Source organism: Neopsephotus bourkii, unplaced genomic scaffold (assembly GCF_033783945.1).
Source record: "Neopsephotus bourkii isolate Nb327-2 ecotype Australia unplaced genomic scaffold, CSIRO-AGI_Nbou_v1 NB_1825, whole genome shotgun sequence".
Classification (NCBI taxonomy): Eukaryota; Metazoa; Chordata; class Aves; order Psittaciformes; family Psittacidae; genus Neopsephotus; species Neopsephotus bourkii.
Genome location: NW_026902298.1, coordinates 12,033,730 through 12,054,845, shown reverse-complemented (window position 1 = coordinate 12,054,845; position 21,116 = coordinate 12,033,730). Strand labels below are relative to the sequence as shown.

Sequence of the window (21,116 nt, the reverse complement as noted above, 5' to 3'; positions counted from 1 at the left end):
AGATGTTCAAACGTAACCATATATCATGCCATGTTTTTCAGATTGTCTCATGAAGATCAAACTCAAAGAGATATTCAAAGAGGCTGAATATCCCCCTAGAAAAAACACCAGAGAAGTATCAAAGCACACAAAAGAACATGCCTTTTCAAATGCCAGCAACTGAAAATTAACTGCTTCATAATTCATTTTTATACAACATTGTGCCATAAAGTTCAGTTAGAACTTAATGAAGGTGCTGATAAATCAAATCCATTATGCTGTATTTTCCTGCCCAGTTGCCGGCACAGTCTTCACATCTTTTAGCAAATTAGGGAGGAAAACTTGGGGCAAACTGATGAACCAACTACTGAGACAAGAAACTCAGGGAAAGAAGGAGGTAATCAGAGGGGGAGAAAGAACAGGCATGAGAGCCTTTTACATCAGAAGAATTGAAACACACGAGCCATTAAGTACCTGCCTCCCTTCGCGTAATCCTATCTTGCGTGGCCCACTCTGCACCACCAGGTGGCCCCACTTGAACTTGGATGAGCAGTTGGCTTCTTGCTGCAAAGGCGTACGGCGTTTTCAAGGGTGCGAGCTGCCAAAGGAAAAGGAAGAAAACTAAACTAAAACTAAACTAAATGTAACATCTAAAAGTCTGGGTGTATGAGGCTAGAGAGTCTGAACAGCTCCAGATTCAAAAGCTGAATTAGAATCTACATCTCAAGTCCTGGGGATATTTGAATGCAGTGTCATTGTTCAGTCTTAAAAACATAAGAGGCAATGCCCTAGTACAAGAGTGACATTGAAATGACAGTACAAATGGGAATGTAATATCTGGCATAGCAGAGTTCATGCTTTCAGTATAGACAGCACTTGTAAAGTTACAGGATTGCACCCAGTTTTGGGCCCCGTGCTTCAGGAGAGGAGGGGATATCAACGAAAGTTGCTTTCCAAGCATCTGTTTTCTCTCCTGTCTACAATCACTTGAAATGTCCAGACTGGGCAATCCTGAGCTCAGAGCCCTTGAGGCATTCAGTGTGTACAGGATGTACCAGTCCCACGCATAAAAGACAGTGATTTTCCCAAGACTCAACAGCTACAGCACCAAATCCTACTTTTCTTTTCAGCCTACAGCATTAATCCTGGAGGTGAAAAATTTTGTTCTAGAGTCCTCTTTAGCCTTAATTGAAATGTGGAAAGCACTCCACATACATACCTGTAGCATAAGCCGTATTCACTCCTCTGATGGGTTGATACAATGCTGTGTAAGCATCTGAACCAGCTTGCTGATCTATTTCTGTATAAAAATTATTGCCATGCTTTTCAGAGTTCATCTGTCTCCCACCCTGGAGGAATGTTTTGTGGAAGCCTCCATAGTCAGACAGGAACATGAAGCACTGCAGTACAGCCCTTTAAAATATTACCAGTACCTGTACGGTGCATCCGTTCCTTGCTTTCAGGTGCCTTATCCTGAGGAAGAGAGGAGCAAATATTCACTGATGTACTAATCTGCTTATATATTTTATCCTTCAGACACCACAAGATCATTATACAAATTCACAGAATCACAGACTGGTGAGATTTGGAAAGGACCTTAAAGATCATTTAGTACCAACCCCTGCCATAGGCAGGGACACCTCATTCTAGACCATGTCACCCAAGGCTCTGTCCAACCTGGCCTTGAACACTGCCAGGGATGGAGCATTTATCAGTTCTCTGGGCAACCTGTGCCAGTGCCTCACCACCCTAGCAGTAAATAGCTTCTTCCTTGTGTTTAACCTGAAATAATCAATATAGGCACATTCTCCTTCAATGATAAATGTAAATTGTTAATTGTTACTGCAGGGTGGTGTGTGTGTCAGAGGCCCTTTCAGGTAGACCTGATTACACCTTTGCCTTCTAAACTCACAAAATCCAAGCTTTATTAGAACAAAATTGGGGAAAAAAATAAGCAAACAGGAATTGCAATACATGGTCTTTACTAAGGCTGAAACAAATTCATATAAAAAAATCATATGTAGTTTGCATATGAAGTGGTTAAAACAGCTATTTCAGAGCTATTTTTAATGTGTATTAATACAAACTTAGAGAGACTAAATGTTCTCCTCTGCTCCAAAACCTGCAGTGTGCAGAATGTGGAGGCCAAATCTCTTTCGGGTGCAAACAAAACACCAAGACCTGAGTAGAATAAAAAGCCTTGACAGAGGCTGTAACAAATGCCTCACACGTAGCACACAGTCAGCTGCCAGCAGTAAAACAGGGTAATCCTGAAAGTCCTGCAACTGGTAAATAACAGGAACTTAGGGAACACGTCCAAATTCTGACACGCTATACAGCTAAGTGGGTATCTGGCTCTGCACATCAACAGCTAAGTGGGTATCTGGCTCTAAACAGCAACGAAGAACATTACTACAAATAAAAGCTTTGTTGTCAGCCTTTGTTTAAAATTACAAAACCTAAAGGGCACTACCTGTAGCAATAGTTGCTATGCAGCAAGTCCCCCAAAAAAACAAACCTATGATCTCAGCCTTCTGGATAGGAACCTCATGAACAAAGAGCAAGAATTGGACAATACAGTTACTGCATGCCAAAAATCTTTAAGATAATTTATTCATATTAATTTGATTGATTTTCCCCATTTTTATGTCTTACCCATGCTTTCTGGAACAGGATGGACCCAGAACCAATTTTTGAATGTTTAGATGTAACGTGGATTCTCTCCCAACTCAAGCACTCTACTTTTGCATGCTTATCGAAAACTGGATGTAGGCAACCCTAGGGACAAGTTCTCACAAGTCTCTGTGGGTAAACAACATTTAACGCTACAGAGAATGATGTCCCTTCATGAGAGAGGGTTTCCCTGTCCCTTTCGGTTTGTTGTTAACATGGGCCTCTGAGATTTGATGTCAGTGAACCCCAAATAAACTTTCTCCCTTACTCACTAAACCTACCTGAAAGGAAGATAAGTTTAATGAGGAAATGCCTTCAAAACATACTTCATTTTACATGCACATCTCACCTTGTTTTAGTATCTCACTCATGGAGCAGGTGCTTGAACAACTTTCTCACACAATCAGCCTTCTTACAATGGTTTCAATACATCCAGAACCTGGATGCACCATGCACCTGGCAGCAGTCTGTGCCCAGGTAAGTCAGCATCTGCAGTACCTGTTTGCCGGCCCCTAACTGTGGGAACTCAGCGGGAGTCCATACATGCAGTTCATGTGAATGAAGAAGAGATACAGGAAAAAGATCATCCTGCCCCTTTACTCTGATCTCATGAGACCTCACCTGGAGTACTGTGTGCAGTTCTGGTGTCCTCAACATAAAAAAGGACATGGAGCTGTCGGAACAAGTCCAGAGGAGGCCACGAGGATGATCAGGGGACTGGAGCACCTCCTGTGTGAAGATAGGCTGAGAAAGCTGGGGCTGTTCAGCCTGAAGAAGAGAAGGCTGCATGGAGACCTCATAGCAGCCTTCCAGTATCTGAAGGGGGCCTATAGGGATGACGGAGAGGGACTCTTCATTAGGGACTGTACTGACAGGACAAAGGGTAACGGGTTCAAACTTAAACAGGGGAAGTTCAGGTTAGATATAAGGAAGAAGTTCTTTACTGCGAGGGTGGTGAGGCACTGGCACACATTGCCCAAAGAAGCAGTAAATGCTCCATCCCTGCAGTGTTCAAGGCCAGGCTGGATGGAGTCTTGGGTGACATGGCAGCGGGGTTGGAACTGAATGATCTTAAGGTCCTTTCCAACCCTAACTATTCTGTGATTCTTTAAAAAAAAGGGGGGGGGGGGGAGCAATTCTGTGGGTGAGACTCAGTCATAGGTTTGTAGGTAAAAAGCTTTCCCCATACTTCTGCTAAATATAAACTGGAGTATGCCTGCCTGGCTTTGGGTACTCTAAGTTCCGCTCTGAGCTCCAGACCTGGCTGAACTTTGTGTGGGACACCAGATGATGTATAATCTCACTAAGAACGTATCTAAGGGGAGGGATGAAGGGACCTTTTGAGAAAGCCTTTACATCCTGCTAAACTTTGATACATCTCCAGAAGAACCTACAAGAAGAATCCTGGAGGTACAAAGGAAGCATTCTAGTAGTTGTAAACAAAGGTGTGCATGGGTAGCACTGAAATGACGTTGGGCTGTTTTCACATACCCGATCCTGTGAGGTAGCACTCATTTTGGTCTGCTGATTCTTTGGAATTTTAGTCTCAGTATACTGACTGAGGTCGGTGGTGACTTGGGCTTTCTCTTTAAAAATCATTCTTACTAGAAGCAGCACTGCAGTTTCACCCCTGTGTACATGTGATACTCAGTCAAAACTTCCAAGAGGACTTCCTGAAATTCCAGATATTTTTATCAGGTAAATTCTCCACCTGTTTGTATTTATTTGGTTTACATTAATTTATGCAAGTTATACTGTCTAATAACTTTTTGTTTTATACTAAAGCATGACTTGGCATATAATTCTGGAAGGAAGGAAGGAAGGAAGGAAGGGAAGTACTGTGACAGGAAGAAGTAATGCCAGGCCTACACCACAGCCACAGAGCATCAGTGTAGCTTTCATTTCTTGTTTCCTTTTTCCTTTTCCTGTTCTACCTCTCTGACAGAACTTTAAGGTTTTGACTTACTGACAGTCTGAATGCAGAAATAGAATATCCTTCTAGATGGGAGCCATGACAGCTGCAGTTTGTTCCCTGTGGGTTTCCTCTTCTTTCCCTCGGTCAGAAGACACTTCTGTGGAGCAGCAAACACTCAGGAGTTTCTTGCTCATGCCTTTTCCTCTGTTCACAGCTGTCCTGCTATGGGAAGTTCTCTGAGTAAGAAACCACTCATCACAGTCAACATGTTAAGACTCACACTGTGAAAAATTAGGGTTGTCTATGGGCAGAATCATCACTTTTAAATGGAGGAAATGCCTGCTTCAAGAACAACTGGTGACATGGTCTCCATTGCTGACATGCACTGACCAGCTATCAGATCTCTATGTTACACTTCCACAAAGCAAGCATGGTGTCAGGTTTGTGGATACCTATCCTGAAAGGATGTCTGTGTGGATATCCATGAGAATAGGAAGATCTCACTTATTTCCTCCCTGCTGATAGATGGATTTGTGGGAAAGCTGCAAGCTTGACTTCATGAGATTTTCTGTTTCCCTTCTTTTACCTGCTTTGATCCATTTTTTCTCCAAATGGGAGTACTCATTAGTATTTGCTAATTCTTTAAGAGTCCCGTGGGACAGCTTTATATTAATGTACCAAAGCAGAGGCTTTGTGTTTGTTGTTGTCTAACAGGGTGTGCCCTATATTATGATTTGATGGAACATCTCCAGGTCCTTTTTATTGTTTTAATCAGACATTACTGAGAAGGATGAACAAACAGATTAATGTTTCATCACTCACTATGGTTTATTAAGGTAATTAGAAACAAAACATAGCAATGGCTATATCACAGGAATATAACATTAAACCAGAAGATTAATTATAGCACCTCCTACCCCTTTGAATACACCACAGAACCTCAGCTCCAACCCCACCACAGCCCTCCATCCCTGCTCCCAACTGCAAGCACCCACCCTCCCAGGAAAACATCATCCAGAGTCAACATCTGAAGGAAAGAAGCTCCACTGAGTGTTCTCTAAGCAAAGGCAGGAGAGAGGCCAGCTCAGCTTAGAGCCTTTGTTTTGCACAGTACACTTGTAGGGAAGACTGTACAGGAGAGCTCTCTCCCAGGCCATGAAGAGACATGAAGAGAGAGAAAGCGTGCAGGTGTCTTGCAGCTCTTGTAGGACAAGCTCCAGAGTCTTCATCAGCTTTTGTTACATTACAGTATCAAGAATGAAGTAACAATAAGCCCTTTTATCAGCAAACTTACTATGCTGTCCAGTGGAATGAGTCTTGGGATTCACCTGGGAAATAACTAAGGTGCTACAATCCCCACTCTGCTCTATTGCTCAAACATTAGGAAAAATATTATAAACCACAGTTTTCCACAAGCACTTGACAGCTATCACTAAAAAATACAGCCAACTCAATGCAATTACTAAAGACCTAGCAATTTTTTCCCGCAGATTCATGTTTTGAGCACAGCCTGAACTTCCATGCCCATCTTCACAAGCTGTGAAGGCTTTCTACAGCATATAGCGAGTGGTCATTGTTTTCATTAACTCTGAGGCATATTGCAGAGCTCTTACATACTCCTGCACCATAGCACAGCAGCTCTTGGGTGGGGGGTCTTAGGAAGTATTCTCAAGCTCACAGAAATGGAAATGTGGTAGATTGGGTTGAGAATTAAAAGATGCCTACATGGGAATGTTACAATATCCTTTATGAGGTAATGTCCATTTTTTTCTGTTTTCCAACAGATATCAGCCTGCTATTCTCATTTTGTTAGCATTGGTAATGTACAACTTAAATCAGTTTGCTTCCTAAAACTGTTGCTGTATGTGCACACATGCACACACATGTTCTGCAGGTTTCCTTTGTTGAGATCCAAACCATTTAACAGCATTACAACAGCCAGTGGTTCCAGGCAATGTGCTACTTACAGTTTCCTGGAGGCAAAAGTCAAATCTGAAAGTCCGTTGTGAATAGTTACTGAGATTTTTTCTGCACCAATAGCCTCTGTTACTGACTAGTGCTTGTGATGAATGAATTAGCCATCCGTTTTCTGTCAGCACTGCAGGAAGAACATGAGATCCTGTGTGAAAGACAAATTAAGAATAGAAAGCAACTTGCATCTAACAGCAAGAAACTGCAGGGGAGTGGTAACTACTCCAGTGCTGATAACAAAGACACTTATCAAACTGTCAGTATCATTTCTTCACTTTTTCTGGGCTGTCTGTTAGTGCCAGAAAATTAAAGTAGCTTTAGATCTATTTACAGCTTTAGATATAGTTCTGGAGGGATCTGTCATGTAGAAGCAAGTTATGAAGCAAATCTTATTCTTCTCTTCTTCCGCGTGATCTGACAAAGAAAGCAAGAGAAGCAGGTAGCTGGAGATGGCTCTGATTCGGGGGAGAAGGGGAGAGAGAGACTGCCTCCCTCTGCATAGCCTTAGCTCTGATGGGAATAATCTCCAGCTTCCTCTGCCTCGGCATCATTAAAAAGTAAAAGAAATTCACATGAACTACAGCATTGCCAGGGCAGCACGAGCAGTCCAGTACTGGGGGGTAACAGGACTGTGGGGACCCCAAATATGGTGGTGGGGAGGGTAAGATCCAGAACCATAAATGCAAATCACACGCTACATGAAACGATAAGCTTTTAATTTCTTGCTGTTCTTGCTTGGCCTTTTCACTTTGGATCTCTCCCTGTGCAAAGCTGCCCCATTTGTAGAATAGTCAGCCACGCAAGAGCTGCCAGATGTACTGAGCAGTAGTCCTGGCTTTGTATGCCATCTGCCATCAAGGAGGGATGTAGCAAGCTTCTCCCTCTGCTTCCTACTGACACTATGGTCCCATCAGTGTCTCCAGCTGATGTTCAATATATCACTGCATCTTCCCTCTGAGATAGACCACCTTGTGCTGGAAGCTGTCTTCACAACCCTCGTGACTCAAATCCCTTTGCATCCGTTTTTCTCAGCCTCCTTTTCCCTCTCCCTTGGCCACGCTGCTGGCAGCAAAGGCTGTACAGATTGGTGGCTGCAGTGTGATTAAGCTGTTTTGTCCCTGTCATTTTCTATGTGTTGAGAAGCTGTGAGCCAACTCTGGATCCAAGACTTGCCTGACAGCCTTTGTACATTTGCAGATAGAGCTGATAGGAACTAAGTGCATTTGAGAGATATTTAAGGTGGCTCCTGAGAGACTGACATCCCCTAAAGGTGATGGTAATACTCATTAATTTCTAAAACTGGCTACAATTAATATGGTCACAAATTAATTTCCAGTGTGACTAGGCAGTTGATTTTCAAAAAAATGGAGCAAGTCTTTTACTTAATAGCAGTTACAGATCTAAAACTAAAGCCACGTAGGAATATAAGAAGTGGATAATGGCTTGAGTTGCTTCTCACACATGCTTCATTGCTCCCCTTACCATAATACTACAATCAATTTCTTTGCACTCAATCTCCTTCGAGGTGAGAAAGCAGCAAGCAGAACAAATGTATTACCTGAAGTTACCCAGCTCCACCTAACTGCCATGCTCAGCCCAGTCCCAAGGGCTCATGGGCTCCAGCAGGCACAAATGGGGAAAGCCCAAATATTGTCCCGCCTGTGCTGACTGCCCAGCCGGTTTACAGGGTGGTAAATGCTTTTGGAGAATAGGTAAGAGTCACCTTTCCACTGAAGGTTTAAATCCTGCACCACCTGAGTGGCACAGTTTAGGGGCACATCTACCTACTTCTCAAAAGAAAAGATGTATTTTTTCAGGCCTTCCCTCTTACATCAGACCATAATGCTCACAAATATGGTGAAAAGAGGGCAAAGTCACCAGGAACACCAGACCTGCTGCTCATCAGAAGATTTTGAAGAGATAAAAGGGAAACCCTGGCTGGATTGCTGCCAACCAAGCTGCTTGAGAGATGAGGCTGGTGGGCTGTGGTGACAGCACTGCTAAAAGGGAATATAATCAGACATTAAATTCTGTGCAATGTAGCTTCCAGCATCTGAAGTTATTTGCTTCTTTTCTACAGGATTCATGATTGAGGCTCTTGCAGACGAGTGGTTTGACTCTAAAGAAGATAGTTTATTGCTTCTTATGTCTTTTTCTAATAAAATATTGAAGTCCTTAATGTAAAAAAAATTATGTCCTAAAAATATTTGTTGTGGAAATCAACACTCTCCACCCTTCCCCTCTTACCAACAGGCAAAAATCTATTATTTATAAACAGTCTTCATGAACCAAACATACTCATTAATGATCAACAGGAAGACAATAATTTCATATAGGTAAAGTACTGTACAGTACAACAGATCATGGCAGGGATTTGTTATAAGAGTGCTTAGGATGATTAACCACATCACCAAACACCAGTAGAATCTCAGCAGCAGTCAGTCAACAATCCACATATCAAGCACCTGTGAGGACAGGTTCGGCCCGTTTTGTACAGAGGAAACTGTTCTTTGTTTAACCTACATTAGTCATTCAGGGAAAAATAATCCTCATAGTCCATAGTATAGTTGAACAAGAAAAAATCCATTTGATACAATTTTTTGATCTTCTCAATTTGTTCTGAGTTCAATTGTCTGAGGTACTCCAAGGTGATATCACCATTAGTTCGTTTCTCTGAGCCGTACCTCTTCAAGCTGGGGAAGTGCAGGCTCTTTGGTGCTCCAATGACCGTCAGAACATGCTCAGAATCTAAGCTAAGAGTTTCATACTTACCCAGAATATCATAGTGAATGTTGCAAGGATCACAGAGCAGAAACATTGGTTTCCAGTGGATGTCAAGACTGTTTGGTGGTTTTGCTACAATGAAATTGACAAACTCCTGAAAACTCACTTTTTCAGATGAATTTTTGTCTTTCCTGAACATGGCCCTAATCTCATTAGCCACAGTGATACTGTAGAATGGCTCAGAGTGAAGAAGTTTGTCTCTGTAAGCTGAAACCAGGCGTTCCAAGGGATGTCTGGTGAACATCACTTTGGTGTAGTTGTTCAGAAATTCTTTTTGTATGGCAGGAGGGTATGCCACCAGCTTCTTGATCAGCGAGGTTTGGTGGATGTGGTCATGCTCAATTTCAGAAGCTTCAGCATTTAAGTTTGCTTGGAGAATAAAAATAGTTCTCTTCCAGTTGGAGCAGCCTACCTTGGGCACCTCACAGTAGATAAATTTATGTTTGTGCTCCACAAAGAGCTGGCTTGCGACATGAGAATCCAATTTACTTCTTAATTTGAGGAGGCCGTTCTTTAGGCAGAGAGAAGCCAGTGTGCTTTTGCGATCATTCTGAATTGCCAGCCAGTCTTCAGTGGGATCAGGAAAAACACCTGCAATCCAGAAAGAACTTTAAACCATTAGTGTGAAATAGACTTATTAAGTCTCTTTCTTTGTGACACTCACATCACTCAATCTATTGTCCTGTGTATAAAAACTAATGAAGATGCTAAAATCAGTATTTTGTTTTCTGTCACCAGGCTCCACTACGGCAAACCCACAATAAACTGTTCTGCTTAGTGAAAAGTCTGTTAAAATGAAAACTTTCAACAAGTTAGAGTATTACTTTAGTCAAGATGGATGCTCTAACACTTGTCAACTGATTCTTTGTAGTGCTCTCCCTCTCATACATTGCTAAGCTAGCAAAAGTGGCATGGCCTTGGATGTTTTCACAACACTGTTTACCACTAAGGCTCTGTAGTTACTTTCTAAAACATTTGAGAAAGGTGTCCCTGGTTCTAAAATACATTCAGTCTTTTTGTTGGTAAATTCTTTACTCACCTGTTAGGGGTTTTTGTCTCTTACAAAAAAAGCCAAAAAGAAAGATCCCAAAAATAAAATTTGGGAGAAGGAAAAGTAACACTTTCAGGTTCATATTATTTTCACAGGAAGGAGGATGACATGAACTCTAAACTGGAAATCTGCTTTTCTGTCAACAAGGAAAAACAATGCAAGTTAGATTTTGTATGACTGATATAAGAAAGATAACAAGGTATTCCCTTACAGACTTTATAATATCAGAAAGACCTTTTAAGCCTATAAAAACAGGCTTTACTAATAAGTAAAAATTCTACTATGAAAAAGACTCACCATAATTATACTGTTAAGCTGAACAGACAAATACTATGACCATTTCAAAGTATTAGAAAACTTAAAACATACATTCTTAGAACAGTGGAGTGTGTATGAGCAAATGCTTTCCCCTTCTCCTCATGTAAATATGGTGTTTCTGCCAAGCAAACTATCCCTTCATATTGTGTAACAATAACTTCATTTATGATTACAGAGTTGTGTTCTTTTATAAAAATAACATTATATGTTAGGATCTGGGAGTACAAAGTTTGCTGTAACCTGCAACAGGGTATCTGTAAGGCTATGATACATTCAGGATGAGATTCTTCCCTTCTTTTGCCCTGAAGCTTTCCACTTTGTGCAAATAATATTCACTGCAGGAGAATCCACAATCCAGAGAATCCTAAGCACTAGTAATAGATGAATTCTCACATTCTCTCTCTCCCAAGAACATTGAAGTGTTTATGTTTGCTGCCATAAGAGCTCCCAGGTGTTTCACTGTGGCAGGAAGCATATAGAAGCAGCAAGGAAATGTCCCATGTTCATAGATAAAAGGAGAGAAGACCAATGCAGTCCAACATTCTACATATTCCCTCTCCTGTGCTCACTCGTTTTGTCCCTTTGCACTTCCTGGAGAGAGAGCTCTCTAAGTCCTCTGTGCAATCTTCCTATGTTGCCCCCATTAGAAAGCTCTTCAGCAGCGTGCTATTCATCATTTTTTTGTTTGAAATAGCAAAGTTAAGTGCAAAACCGTAACTACTGGCAAATGTGACATTCTATTTCTGTCTCATAAAGTCTGCACGATCTTCCTTTTCCACTTCTGAGTTTTTCACCCAGAACCTGCTGGCAATAAAATCATCATTGCCTGGATTTCTTAATGACGTAACTTCTTTCTGTTTTGTTTTTACAGAGATACAACAGGACCACTCTGGAAGTTATTTGTGATGCCCTCATCCCCTCAAGTGTGGATGTATGTGAACTCCATCTGCCATAATGGAAACTTTTCCTGGGTGTTCTGAGGCAGCACTAGAGGCAGCACTAGTTAAATTGCTGTCAATGTACTTGCACACAAGGCTTCTTCCTTTCAGGGATGATGGCTGATTATTGTATCATGCATCTTTACCCAAATTATCTTCAAAATCACACAGTTAACTGCATTACTCATGATTAAATCTTAGTTTAGGCATGACCTATGAAATGGAGGGGGGTGACTGTTCACCCTCTCTGACCTGTAAACATCATTATGAACAAATCTGCAGTCACATATATTAATAATATACTTGTGTTACATTCGATTGTTAAAATATTCATTCAAATCAATGCAACATTTTTACATATTGTGGTATTTAGTCATTTTTTTGTATTTTCTTGGCTGAATAAGACTATTAGAAAGGCTACAAGAAAAAAAAAAGGGTTGATCTTTAGCCTTAAACCTTTGCTTTGCTGCACATCATTTCTCCCTTCACCATGTTATCTATTGATTTCTAACACATCAAAGGCTACTTTCAAGGGCAGCTAATGTCAGACAGGCTGTTCATTGAACTCATGAGGTCCAAGACTGAGTGATCCCTCTGTATTCTTCTTCACAAGTGGTTTGAAGACACTATTTCATGCTGTGTAGCAACCAAAATAAATACGACACTAAACAATTCTGTAACGGGACTCCTTGTTAGAGTATAGTTAGGAGAAAGAAACTGGGCCTCATTTACCTTAAATGCTGTCACCTCAGAGTATAAGGGTAGTTATTGTTACCATACCTGTCTCAGGAATCAGAAAATTAACCAGATTAATTTACTCTATTTAGATACTTCTATCATATATATTTGTTAATTAAATTACTGGTACATAATATAAGGTCTGCTGTAAGACACATTTCATGTTGAAACGTGTCAATGAGTCACCAGAGGAAACTTGCCTCCTTGAGGGAAAGAAGCTGTTTATGAGCTAGTCAAACACAGGAGACAACTCCTTTACTAAAACATTTGTGGAAGCAAAAGAATCCTTATTTTAATTGAGGACAATGGTCAGACCATAAGGAGGGATAGAACAAGCTAAAACGTGACAGGTAAAATCTTTCTGGACCCCTTAGAAAACTTCAAAGTGCAGACTGGTTCTAAGAGCTAAAGTCATCCAGTATCAAGTGAGGTCAAAATGATAATTAAGAGAAGCTACCTGAAGGTGAAGTCCAAAGGCTTCTTCTGAAGATGTTTCCTGATGGGGCACTCCAGTACAGAGTTCTGTATAATGCAAGGTCTTCAGTGATGAAAATCACCTAAAAGCAACCTGAGGAATAGGAGGAAAGAAAACTCTGAGAGCTGTTTTGTCAGAAGAGGGACAAGTCACCTGGAAATGAAAAAACAGAGGGAAACCCAAACTAAAACCCACCTTTGTGACACATTCAGTGTCAGTAGATCAGATTAACTTTTTCTTCAATTTTTTCACTTGTGTTTTCCAGATATTTGTAATTGTGTTGTCTGGTTTAGATGCAAGGAATTAATCCTTCTATTTGCATTTTACCTCATCCTACCTTGAATTAAGTGTGATTTAAGGTAACTAGGTAACTACAAGGCATTCCTCAGTCAAGGTGTGGTGAATCCATTAACACAACAACTCCATAATAGTCTGGTTCTGCTATAACCAAAGGGCAGCAGAACAGACTCCCACAAGCAAAGCAGAACAACAGTATCATAGAACTCAACCTCCCCCCCCCCCCCGCCCCCCAGAAATACAGTGAAAAGTAGCACAGCAAATAGAGATCTAAATGTCTCTTTGAAACTAACATACACCCAGAGGGAGGAGAAAATACTAAAAACTCATTATAGGGCATTAATCTGCCTTGTCATTACTACACATAGCTGGGGGGGAGAGTTGTGGAATTTTTTGGTTGTCATTTTTAATGAAGCATAAAATCTTCTAGATAACTGCTGTACCCTGAACTGTTGGGTTTTGCTTGTTCTTCAGATCACATCATTATAGATCAACAGTTCATCACTATGGCTTAATGTTTCCAGCTCTGCATGTAGAATTATAGGATCACAGAATAGTTAGGGTTGGAAAGGACCTCAAGATCATTCAGTTCCACCCCCCCTGCCATGGGCAGGGACACCTTGCACTGCCTTACTGGATTCTGACGATTTCATCAGAAATCCTTTTATGAGTTTCTGGGACATTACCACCTGGGAGTAAGATGAATGATCCTCACAGAGCTCTTGCAGAAACCTTTCGGAAGCATTTCTATCAGCTGATGAGATTTTTTGAGGCCTGTCAGGTAGTGCTGAATTCCTTTAGCATGTACCCAACTGATCTGATGACTTTCTAGTTTCTTAGCCAAAATATGCTGTAGTATCAAGTTAAATGCTTTATACAATTCTAAATCCACTACATCAATGTTATTACCTTAATCATCCAAATCTAAACAAAAACAGTAAGTCAGTTTGGTGAGATCCATCTGCTATAACATAATCCATACTTGCTCAAGCCAAGAATGGTATCAAATGGGGAACAGATTATTGGATAAAGCAATGCTAATCATCTTATGTTCATGCAAGATGGGGAAAATGTCTGAAGCCTTTATAAAATGAGAGATTTTTATTGAATTCCAGCCTTCTTTGCACTGTTGATAATTCTGCCATCTCCCTCTGCTAATCCATTGTCAAGATTCTTTTCTTCCTGATACACACGCTCCTCACAGCAAAACCAAACTAAGTTACATCATATTGTTTGTGTCTTTGTCCTTAAGTTTGCTGATCATGAAATGTTCTTTCCATTCTTCTGTTCCCTTCAAGAAATTTATGACAATTTTCTGCTTTTAATTATTTTCAACATCCCCTTTTTCTGTGTGCTACACTGGATATGGAGTTGTGGCTGGAAACCTACTTGCACATCCCTGTATGTCAAGCTAGATCATTTGACCCAGAAGAGCTCTGTGTTTCGATGAGATTGTACTTTTCCAGGACAGCCACAGAATTGTCATATGCTCGAGTTATCAGGTAACTTTTTCTGTTAAGTTCCCTTCTCTTGATTCATTCACCTCATACTTGCTTTCCATTTTGTGATACTAAATCTTCTGCAACCATCCCGTATGTCTGTTTGTGGTCTGGACTTTAACTATTTATACCATATGTAGCCACACCACAACTACTCACACTCAACCACCAACCTTCGCTTTGTACTGAGTTTGTTTTCCTCTGACCAAAACAAGGTCTCATGTAGAATATCTAGTACTGTTTCAGTTAAGAAATAGACAGTCCAAAGATATTTTAATGAGAAAGTCATATAAGTAAATTACTTGCACATCACACTCAGATTGAAGTTCTCCTTCCTTCCATGCAGGTTTATTCCTAGTACAAGCACCCAAGAAGTACATTGCATGGCCTTGAACATCTATCACTGGTGCATCATTCTGTCCTTGCACTACTAAAACAATGATTCATAATATAGCATTCCTTAATCATTCCTTATTCCATTCTCCTGAACCAAATGAAAAATCTGCAGTTTGTAAAGAAGTATTAAAAAAATCAGTCTGAAAAAAACAATCCTTTAAAAAATTAGAAGCCCTATAACTGGAAATGTTGAATAATGTTAAGTCTTTATGTATGGTACCTATTACCCAAGTACAGAAATTCATGTACACACACTCATGTGTGTATATATTTCTGAACTATATGGATGCGTATATAAATACACACACAAGTGTAGTTCAGAAACACATTAATATCAGTTATACTGGTGCATTGTTTGCTCCAAGTAAACTAACTAAGTAGTTTGATAAGGATTTAAAGTCTCCTGCTGATAAACTTACAAAGGTGTGTCTCAAGCTGATTTTTTGCAGACAGGCCTTGGTCACAGCTGAGCATATGGAGTGATCCTCTGTACCCCACTTGATGATAACTGGGACTTGCCAGATTAAAAGAGTGAACTTACAACAATGCATTTTTGTGTTCCTGATACACTTGAAGCCAGAAGTTAGAAAAGGTACCAGTAGTGCAGCTCAGTGGAAAGCAGGGAAAACCTCTGGAAACAGACAGCATTCTCAGTCGCTGAGTTCCATTCTGTACTTAAACCCTGTTAATCCCTTCAAAAAGACAACTGCAAATACATACATACTGATATGTACCTGGGTACACAGAAGGTAAGGAGGAGATGACGTGTAGAAACCCCCCAGGGGCAGCCAGAATAAAAAAACAAACAGGAAGAACAGGGTTTGCTGATGAACTTCTGATTGTGCTGTTATAACAGGGTGAACTGTGCCTTTAGAAGCAAGAGCCTTGCTCATCTAAATCTGTACCCACCTTGCTCCTCTGCTGGCTATGGGTAGATAGGAGGGAGGGAGGAAGACCCCAGAAATTGAAGTCTCAGCAGGCAGGCTGGTCTGCTCCACTTATTGGAAAATTATTAGTGGATTAGGGACCTTCAACAGGCCACAGTCAGCCAAGGGCTGGGAGAACCTTCTGATATGGTTCATGTTGCCAACAAGAGCCAAGGTCTGACATCATCTCACTTGCAGCAGCAAGGGCTGAAAGGAGTTGTGCTCAGTATGTGGAAGCTCAGGTACAATCTCAGTAGGGAGACAACATATGAGCTAGACTGGGAGCTACTGAGGAAGAGACTGAGGGGTGTCTCAGAGTAGCACACTTCACAGCAGTTAGGTGGGTACAAAGTCACAATTTCCAGCTCAGGCACAAGCTAAAACTCTTGTTCCCTGCAGTGGTCATCTCAGCTCTCCAGTACTGCATTAGATTTCTCTGTGGTCTCAGCAACTGCAGAGCTAGCTTCCTCTATTGAACTGCTTATTATTCTCATTACATCACCTTCTCATGTCTGCATTTTAGCTTCTCCTTCCCTGTTTCATCCCATGGCATCTCCTTGTCTTGTCTTCCAAGGTTTTTCTTTACCTGTCATTTCTCATGCAGTATTAAAAGCTCACCTTTACCTCCTGATCAGTCATACTGCTAGCCCCTGCAACCATTAGCCCTCCATAACAAATAGCTCCTGCTTTCTCCTCTGCTCTCCCCCTTTTTGGAAGAAGTTTCTTTCTGAAGCACCTACAGAGCTATTACATTTTTCACCTAAAATCACTCCTTAAAGTCCTTCTTTTCAGGGATGCCAACAGCAGTTAGGCTGCCAGTGTGCTAGAACAGTTACCAAACAGCCCACAAAAGAGCAAGCTAAAGGAAAAGCCAATCTGGGGATGAAAAGAACCAAAATGAGGAGAAAAAAAAAGAGTACATGGGTAAAGGCAGCACAGAGTCTGACAAAAATAAAGTCCCAAAGAAGCAGGGAGCAGCAACCTTAGTGGCAGAGCCCAGGCCATGGGAAACAGAAAGGCTGTGTAGACTGCTCAAATGATGTTGTGGGAAAGGGAGGTGGAGAATGGGAGTGGAAAAGATGTGAAGTATAATTCAGTGAAGATGGAGAAGAACGAGTTCAAGGAAATGAGAACAGAAAGGATTATGCAAAACTAATCAACAAACAGATTAAATGCACTGCAGTCACTCATGCACTGGAACCCAACCCTTGTGTGATCAAACTTGTCTGTTTTTTCTTCCTGTAGTTGTAGCCAGAAAGGCTACAGGCTTTTGATTCTGTACGTATGGCCACTTCCTACTGATATTGTCAGGAAGCAGTGAGGGACAGCTCTTCCCTTCAGATGGCAGCTGGGAGACAAGTGCAATAACCACCTGGCCAGCGTGGCAGAGGCCTGACCAGCCTGAATCCCACACCACCTGTGGAGAGTGATACCTGGAGATGGTGGCCAGATTCAGCCAAGAAGCCAGACCATCACCACAGTAACATCAGCTCATGAGTGGGCGCAGCTTGGCTGGGCCATGGGGAGCCGGGGACCGGACCTGCAGCAGCATTGCTTGGGCAAGGACTGATGACCTGAGGGGCTGACATGGGGCCCTGGGCTGTGGACAGGGTAGGGGAAATCCACAACAGCAAAAAGCCCCAAAGGGGACTGAGCAGGGATACCTGGTGCCCTGTTAGTGCTTTTGGGGCCTGGCAGATAATATGAGAACAAAGCCCATCCTCTCTACTTGGTTACCTGGTAATGGACTGTGTGGACTTCTTATCTAAATGCATAATTCGAAGTCCCATGCACATATCAACTGCCATTTAATCCACTATAAAACTAACCATAGGACAGCAACCTTTACAGTTTTCTTCTAGGGAATCTAGATGAGCCTAAGAAACCTGGAAAGTAGGAAGAAAGAAAGAAAAGAGAGCATGGAAGAAAAGCTTAGAACATGATGTACTCCTACTATTGGGGCAATGAATGACCTCCTGTCAGGCTTGGTTCTGGGACATGGGGCCTCACAAAATCCCCCTGCTTTTCTCACTGTATTGATAACTAGGTCTCTGGCTTTTCATGTGTCTTACAGTTCTCTCCCATATTTCTCAGGCACTGTCAGTAATAGCAATGTTGTCCTTGCCGTTGAAGTCTATGTACCTTGTCTCAACCCTAGATCCTCTCTGCCTCCTTCCTCTCTTCACCTCCCTGTGTAAACTTGATTCATTCATTCCTGCCATTGCACACCAATTGCCAGACTGTTTGTAATAGCCCAGCCTCTTAGCACACAACCCCCAGGCAACCTCCTGGCTTCTATTCACCTCATTTATAGCCTTCTTGTATTCCCTCCACTAGTACCCCTCTACCATAACTGATGGCATCCATTATCTCACTTTCTCTTTTTATACTCCAGTGCATACAAAATATCTCTCCTGGAATTATTTTCCTTTTTCCACCCATCTCATCAGCTTCTTCCATCATTCTAGTCCAGCTTTTGACCCTCATTTTCAGGATCCAACACTGTTTTTTTCAAAGCCATACCTCTATTCTCACTCCCCGCAACTCTTCCTTTGTTAAGACCCTCCAAAAGCTCCCATGCTCATGTACAAGTACTTACACCAGTGTTTTGATGCCTGTTCCTTTACAGAAATAGCCTCTTCACCTGAAACATCCTTCCTGACAAGCTGCGTGCATGCATTCTTCTCCCCTCCTACATGAATCTAGGCCTGTTTTTCCTTTCTTTTCTGGTCTCCTCTGTATTGTGGGACAAGCTGTTCAGGAGAAATGTTTAAAATCTGCTTATATGAAACATGCTTTTACATCATACTATGGCACATGCAGTAGCAAATATGAAGAAGTTAGGAAAGAATAGGATTAAAGTGATGCATGAGCTAAATCAGAGAGCATAGGGTGAAGTACAGCTGGCTTTTGGCAGCACAGTCGTGAAACTAAAGAGGTGACATCTCAGAGTATTTAACATTACAGTACACTCTAAGTTCAAAATAGTCTTGCCGATTCAGTTACAGATATGAATGCTCAAAAAATCTGCAAATCTGTTTTCCAGAGCCTGCTCAAGCACCCAGAAAATGAAGAATAGACAGTCAATGAGTGTCTGAAAAGGTGGGTGCTCCACACCATTTGAAATCATTGTGGCAGACAAAGAGCTCAAACTCTCACCCTAAAACCTTTTGCCTGATTCACTGCACACCTTCCCTCATCCTACTACACAGCCCTAGAGCACCTCAAAAGCACGTCCATCCTGCGAACGGAATGTGTCAAGTTGTGTGGGATATTTTCCTTCTTAAACACAAGTGTTAAAAAACTAAAGAAAAATGTATTCATGTGGCATCTTAACACCATGCACAACAGTCACTATCGGTGGTAAATCATTTAGCTCCCTTGACTGACTTTATGATACTCTAATGGAATAACTGACAGTGGCAGCAGGTTGCTATCTTCTGAACAAACCCAGCATCAGTAATGATGAGACCCAAGCTTGTCAGACTTACCTGCTGACAGCCACAAAATGGCAAGACTGAGGCATGCAGGATGCCATCCCTGGCACTGGAAGACCAGCCTGACCAGTCTTCCACTCCTGATACCCCCAATTCCACCTCTTTGCACCACACTCCCTAGCAGCTCTCAAAAACTGAGCTCCCCTCCTGCTGGACATAATTTGCATGGACACCAATGCTTTTCCCTCATTCCCCATCCCATTTCCACCACAGGTGTGACTCCTTCCCCAGTCTCTGCTTCCACTCCTCAGGCTAAATTTTAACCCGGTCTCAAGCAAACCCTTACCTCCAAAAGCCATCCTTGTATTGTTTCCAGGCAGCTTGCCCAGCAAATCCTGTTTTCCACCTTCCCAAATGCCCATCCAAGCTCATCCGGATTCTGCTGTTCAGTCTTCCCCATGCACAAGCCAGCTCTTTCCTGGCTCCCACTGCCAGACTCCTCCCTTAGTCTCCTCAGTCAGCCTCACAGCCCCCCACACTTCCGAACCCAGCTCATCAGATCTGTCTTTCCTTCTTCCAAGCCTCCCACACAGCCACACTGCTTTTCGCTCTCAGCCGTGTACTCAGCTAGTCCCAGGCTCTGCACTTCAGCTCCTTTAGCTATTTTAGTATCTCCCAAACTGTACTGACACATTTTCCTTTCTCTTCCCTCCCACATCCATTTTCACACTACTGATCAAGGCACAGCTTCTTCCTGCTTATTTCGTTCTTCGAATCTATTTCACCACTGATCACCAACTTTCCCCCCATAAAATCTTGCTCGCGCTTGCCCTCTTATTTAAAATGGACGGTTTACTCCTCTATGCCACCTCAGTCCAGCAAAGGTTTCACTGAGAATATACTAGAGGAATCTCCCCTTAACCTCAGTTTTCAAATGCTTTTTCTAAAGCCCTGCAATACTTAGAGGAGAGGTCACTGGAACCTTTTAGGATGAGAAAAAAGAGAATAGTTTCCAAATGCTCTGCATAAAAATACATAAATTATCTTTGCTCAAAGGCTTTTAAAAGTTATCTGAGGCAAATACCTAGCATGGAAAATTTCTGTTTGAACACCTGAAATTTGAGAAAATCCTATGCAGCTGCAAACTGTATTGAAACAAGAAGAGTTAAGGTGCTTATCACCATTAGCAAAGACAGAAAGTGAATGGGAGCCTCTGTCTCTTCATTCAGGCACCAGAATCCTTGCAGCACCAACTTTTAGCTGTATGTTAAACTCCCCTGTCCTTAACTGAGGAGAGCTACAGCACTGAAAAATAGACAGCCAAAAAAAATCCTCTGTACCTTCACTTCATCATGGTGTGATTTCAAATGCTAAGTAATGTCTCAGTTTATTTCTTGAGAGATTCAATGGCAATTTCTAAATATATAAATGAAAAAAATAAAGCAAACCCCAAAAAACCTCTATGACAAAGAAATCTTTCTCTGTGACGGTTTGACTATACTATGAAAATCACAGTAACATAAAAAACTATAAACAATACAATTTTACTCACCCTATCAGAGAACCTCAGTGGAGATTTCCCATTCCTCTGAGTGATGGCAAATAGAAAATAAAGAGTAGCCAAAGAAAGATCAATACAAAGAGACACAGTACTTTAATTTTATGCCTAGGTCTGCAAAGGAAATAGGGAAGAGGCTTTTGTGTTCTCCTTACCAGGAC

General features: G+C 41.7%; 1 protein-coding gene across 1 annotated transcript; it reads right to left on the bottom strand.

Moving 5' to 3' along the window:
- Positions 1-7,266: 7,266 nt before the first annotated feature.
- Positions 7,267-10,979, bottom strand: LOC133206961 (carbohydrate sulfotransferase 9-like). Its single transcript, XM_061343318.1, has 2 exons — positions 10,362-10,979; positions 7,267-9,913 (listed from the first exon to the last, which is right to left on the bottom strand). The coding sequence occupies exons 1-2, from the start codon at positions 10,453-10,455 to the stop codon at positions 9,063-9,065; spliced, it is 945 nt and encodes a 314-aa protein (XP_061199302.1). The 5' UTR covers positions 10,456-10,979; the 3' UTR covers positions 7,267-9,062.
- Positions 10,980-21,116: the final 10,137 nt, after the last annotated feature.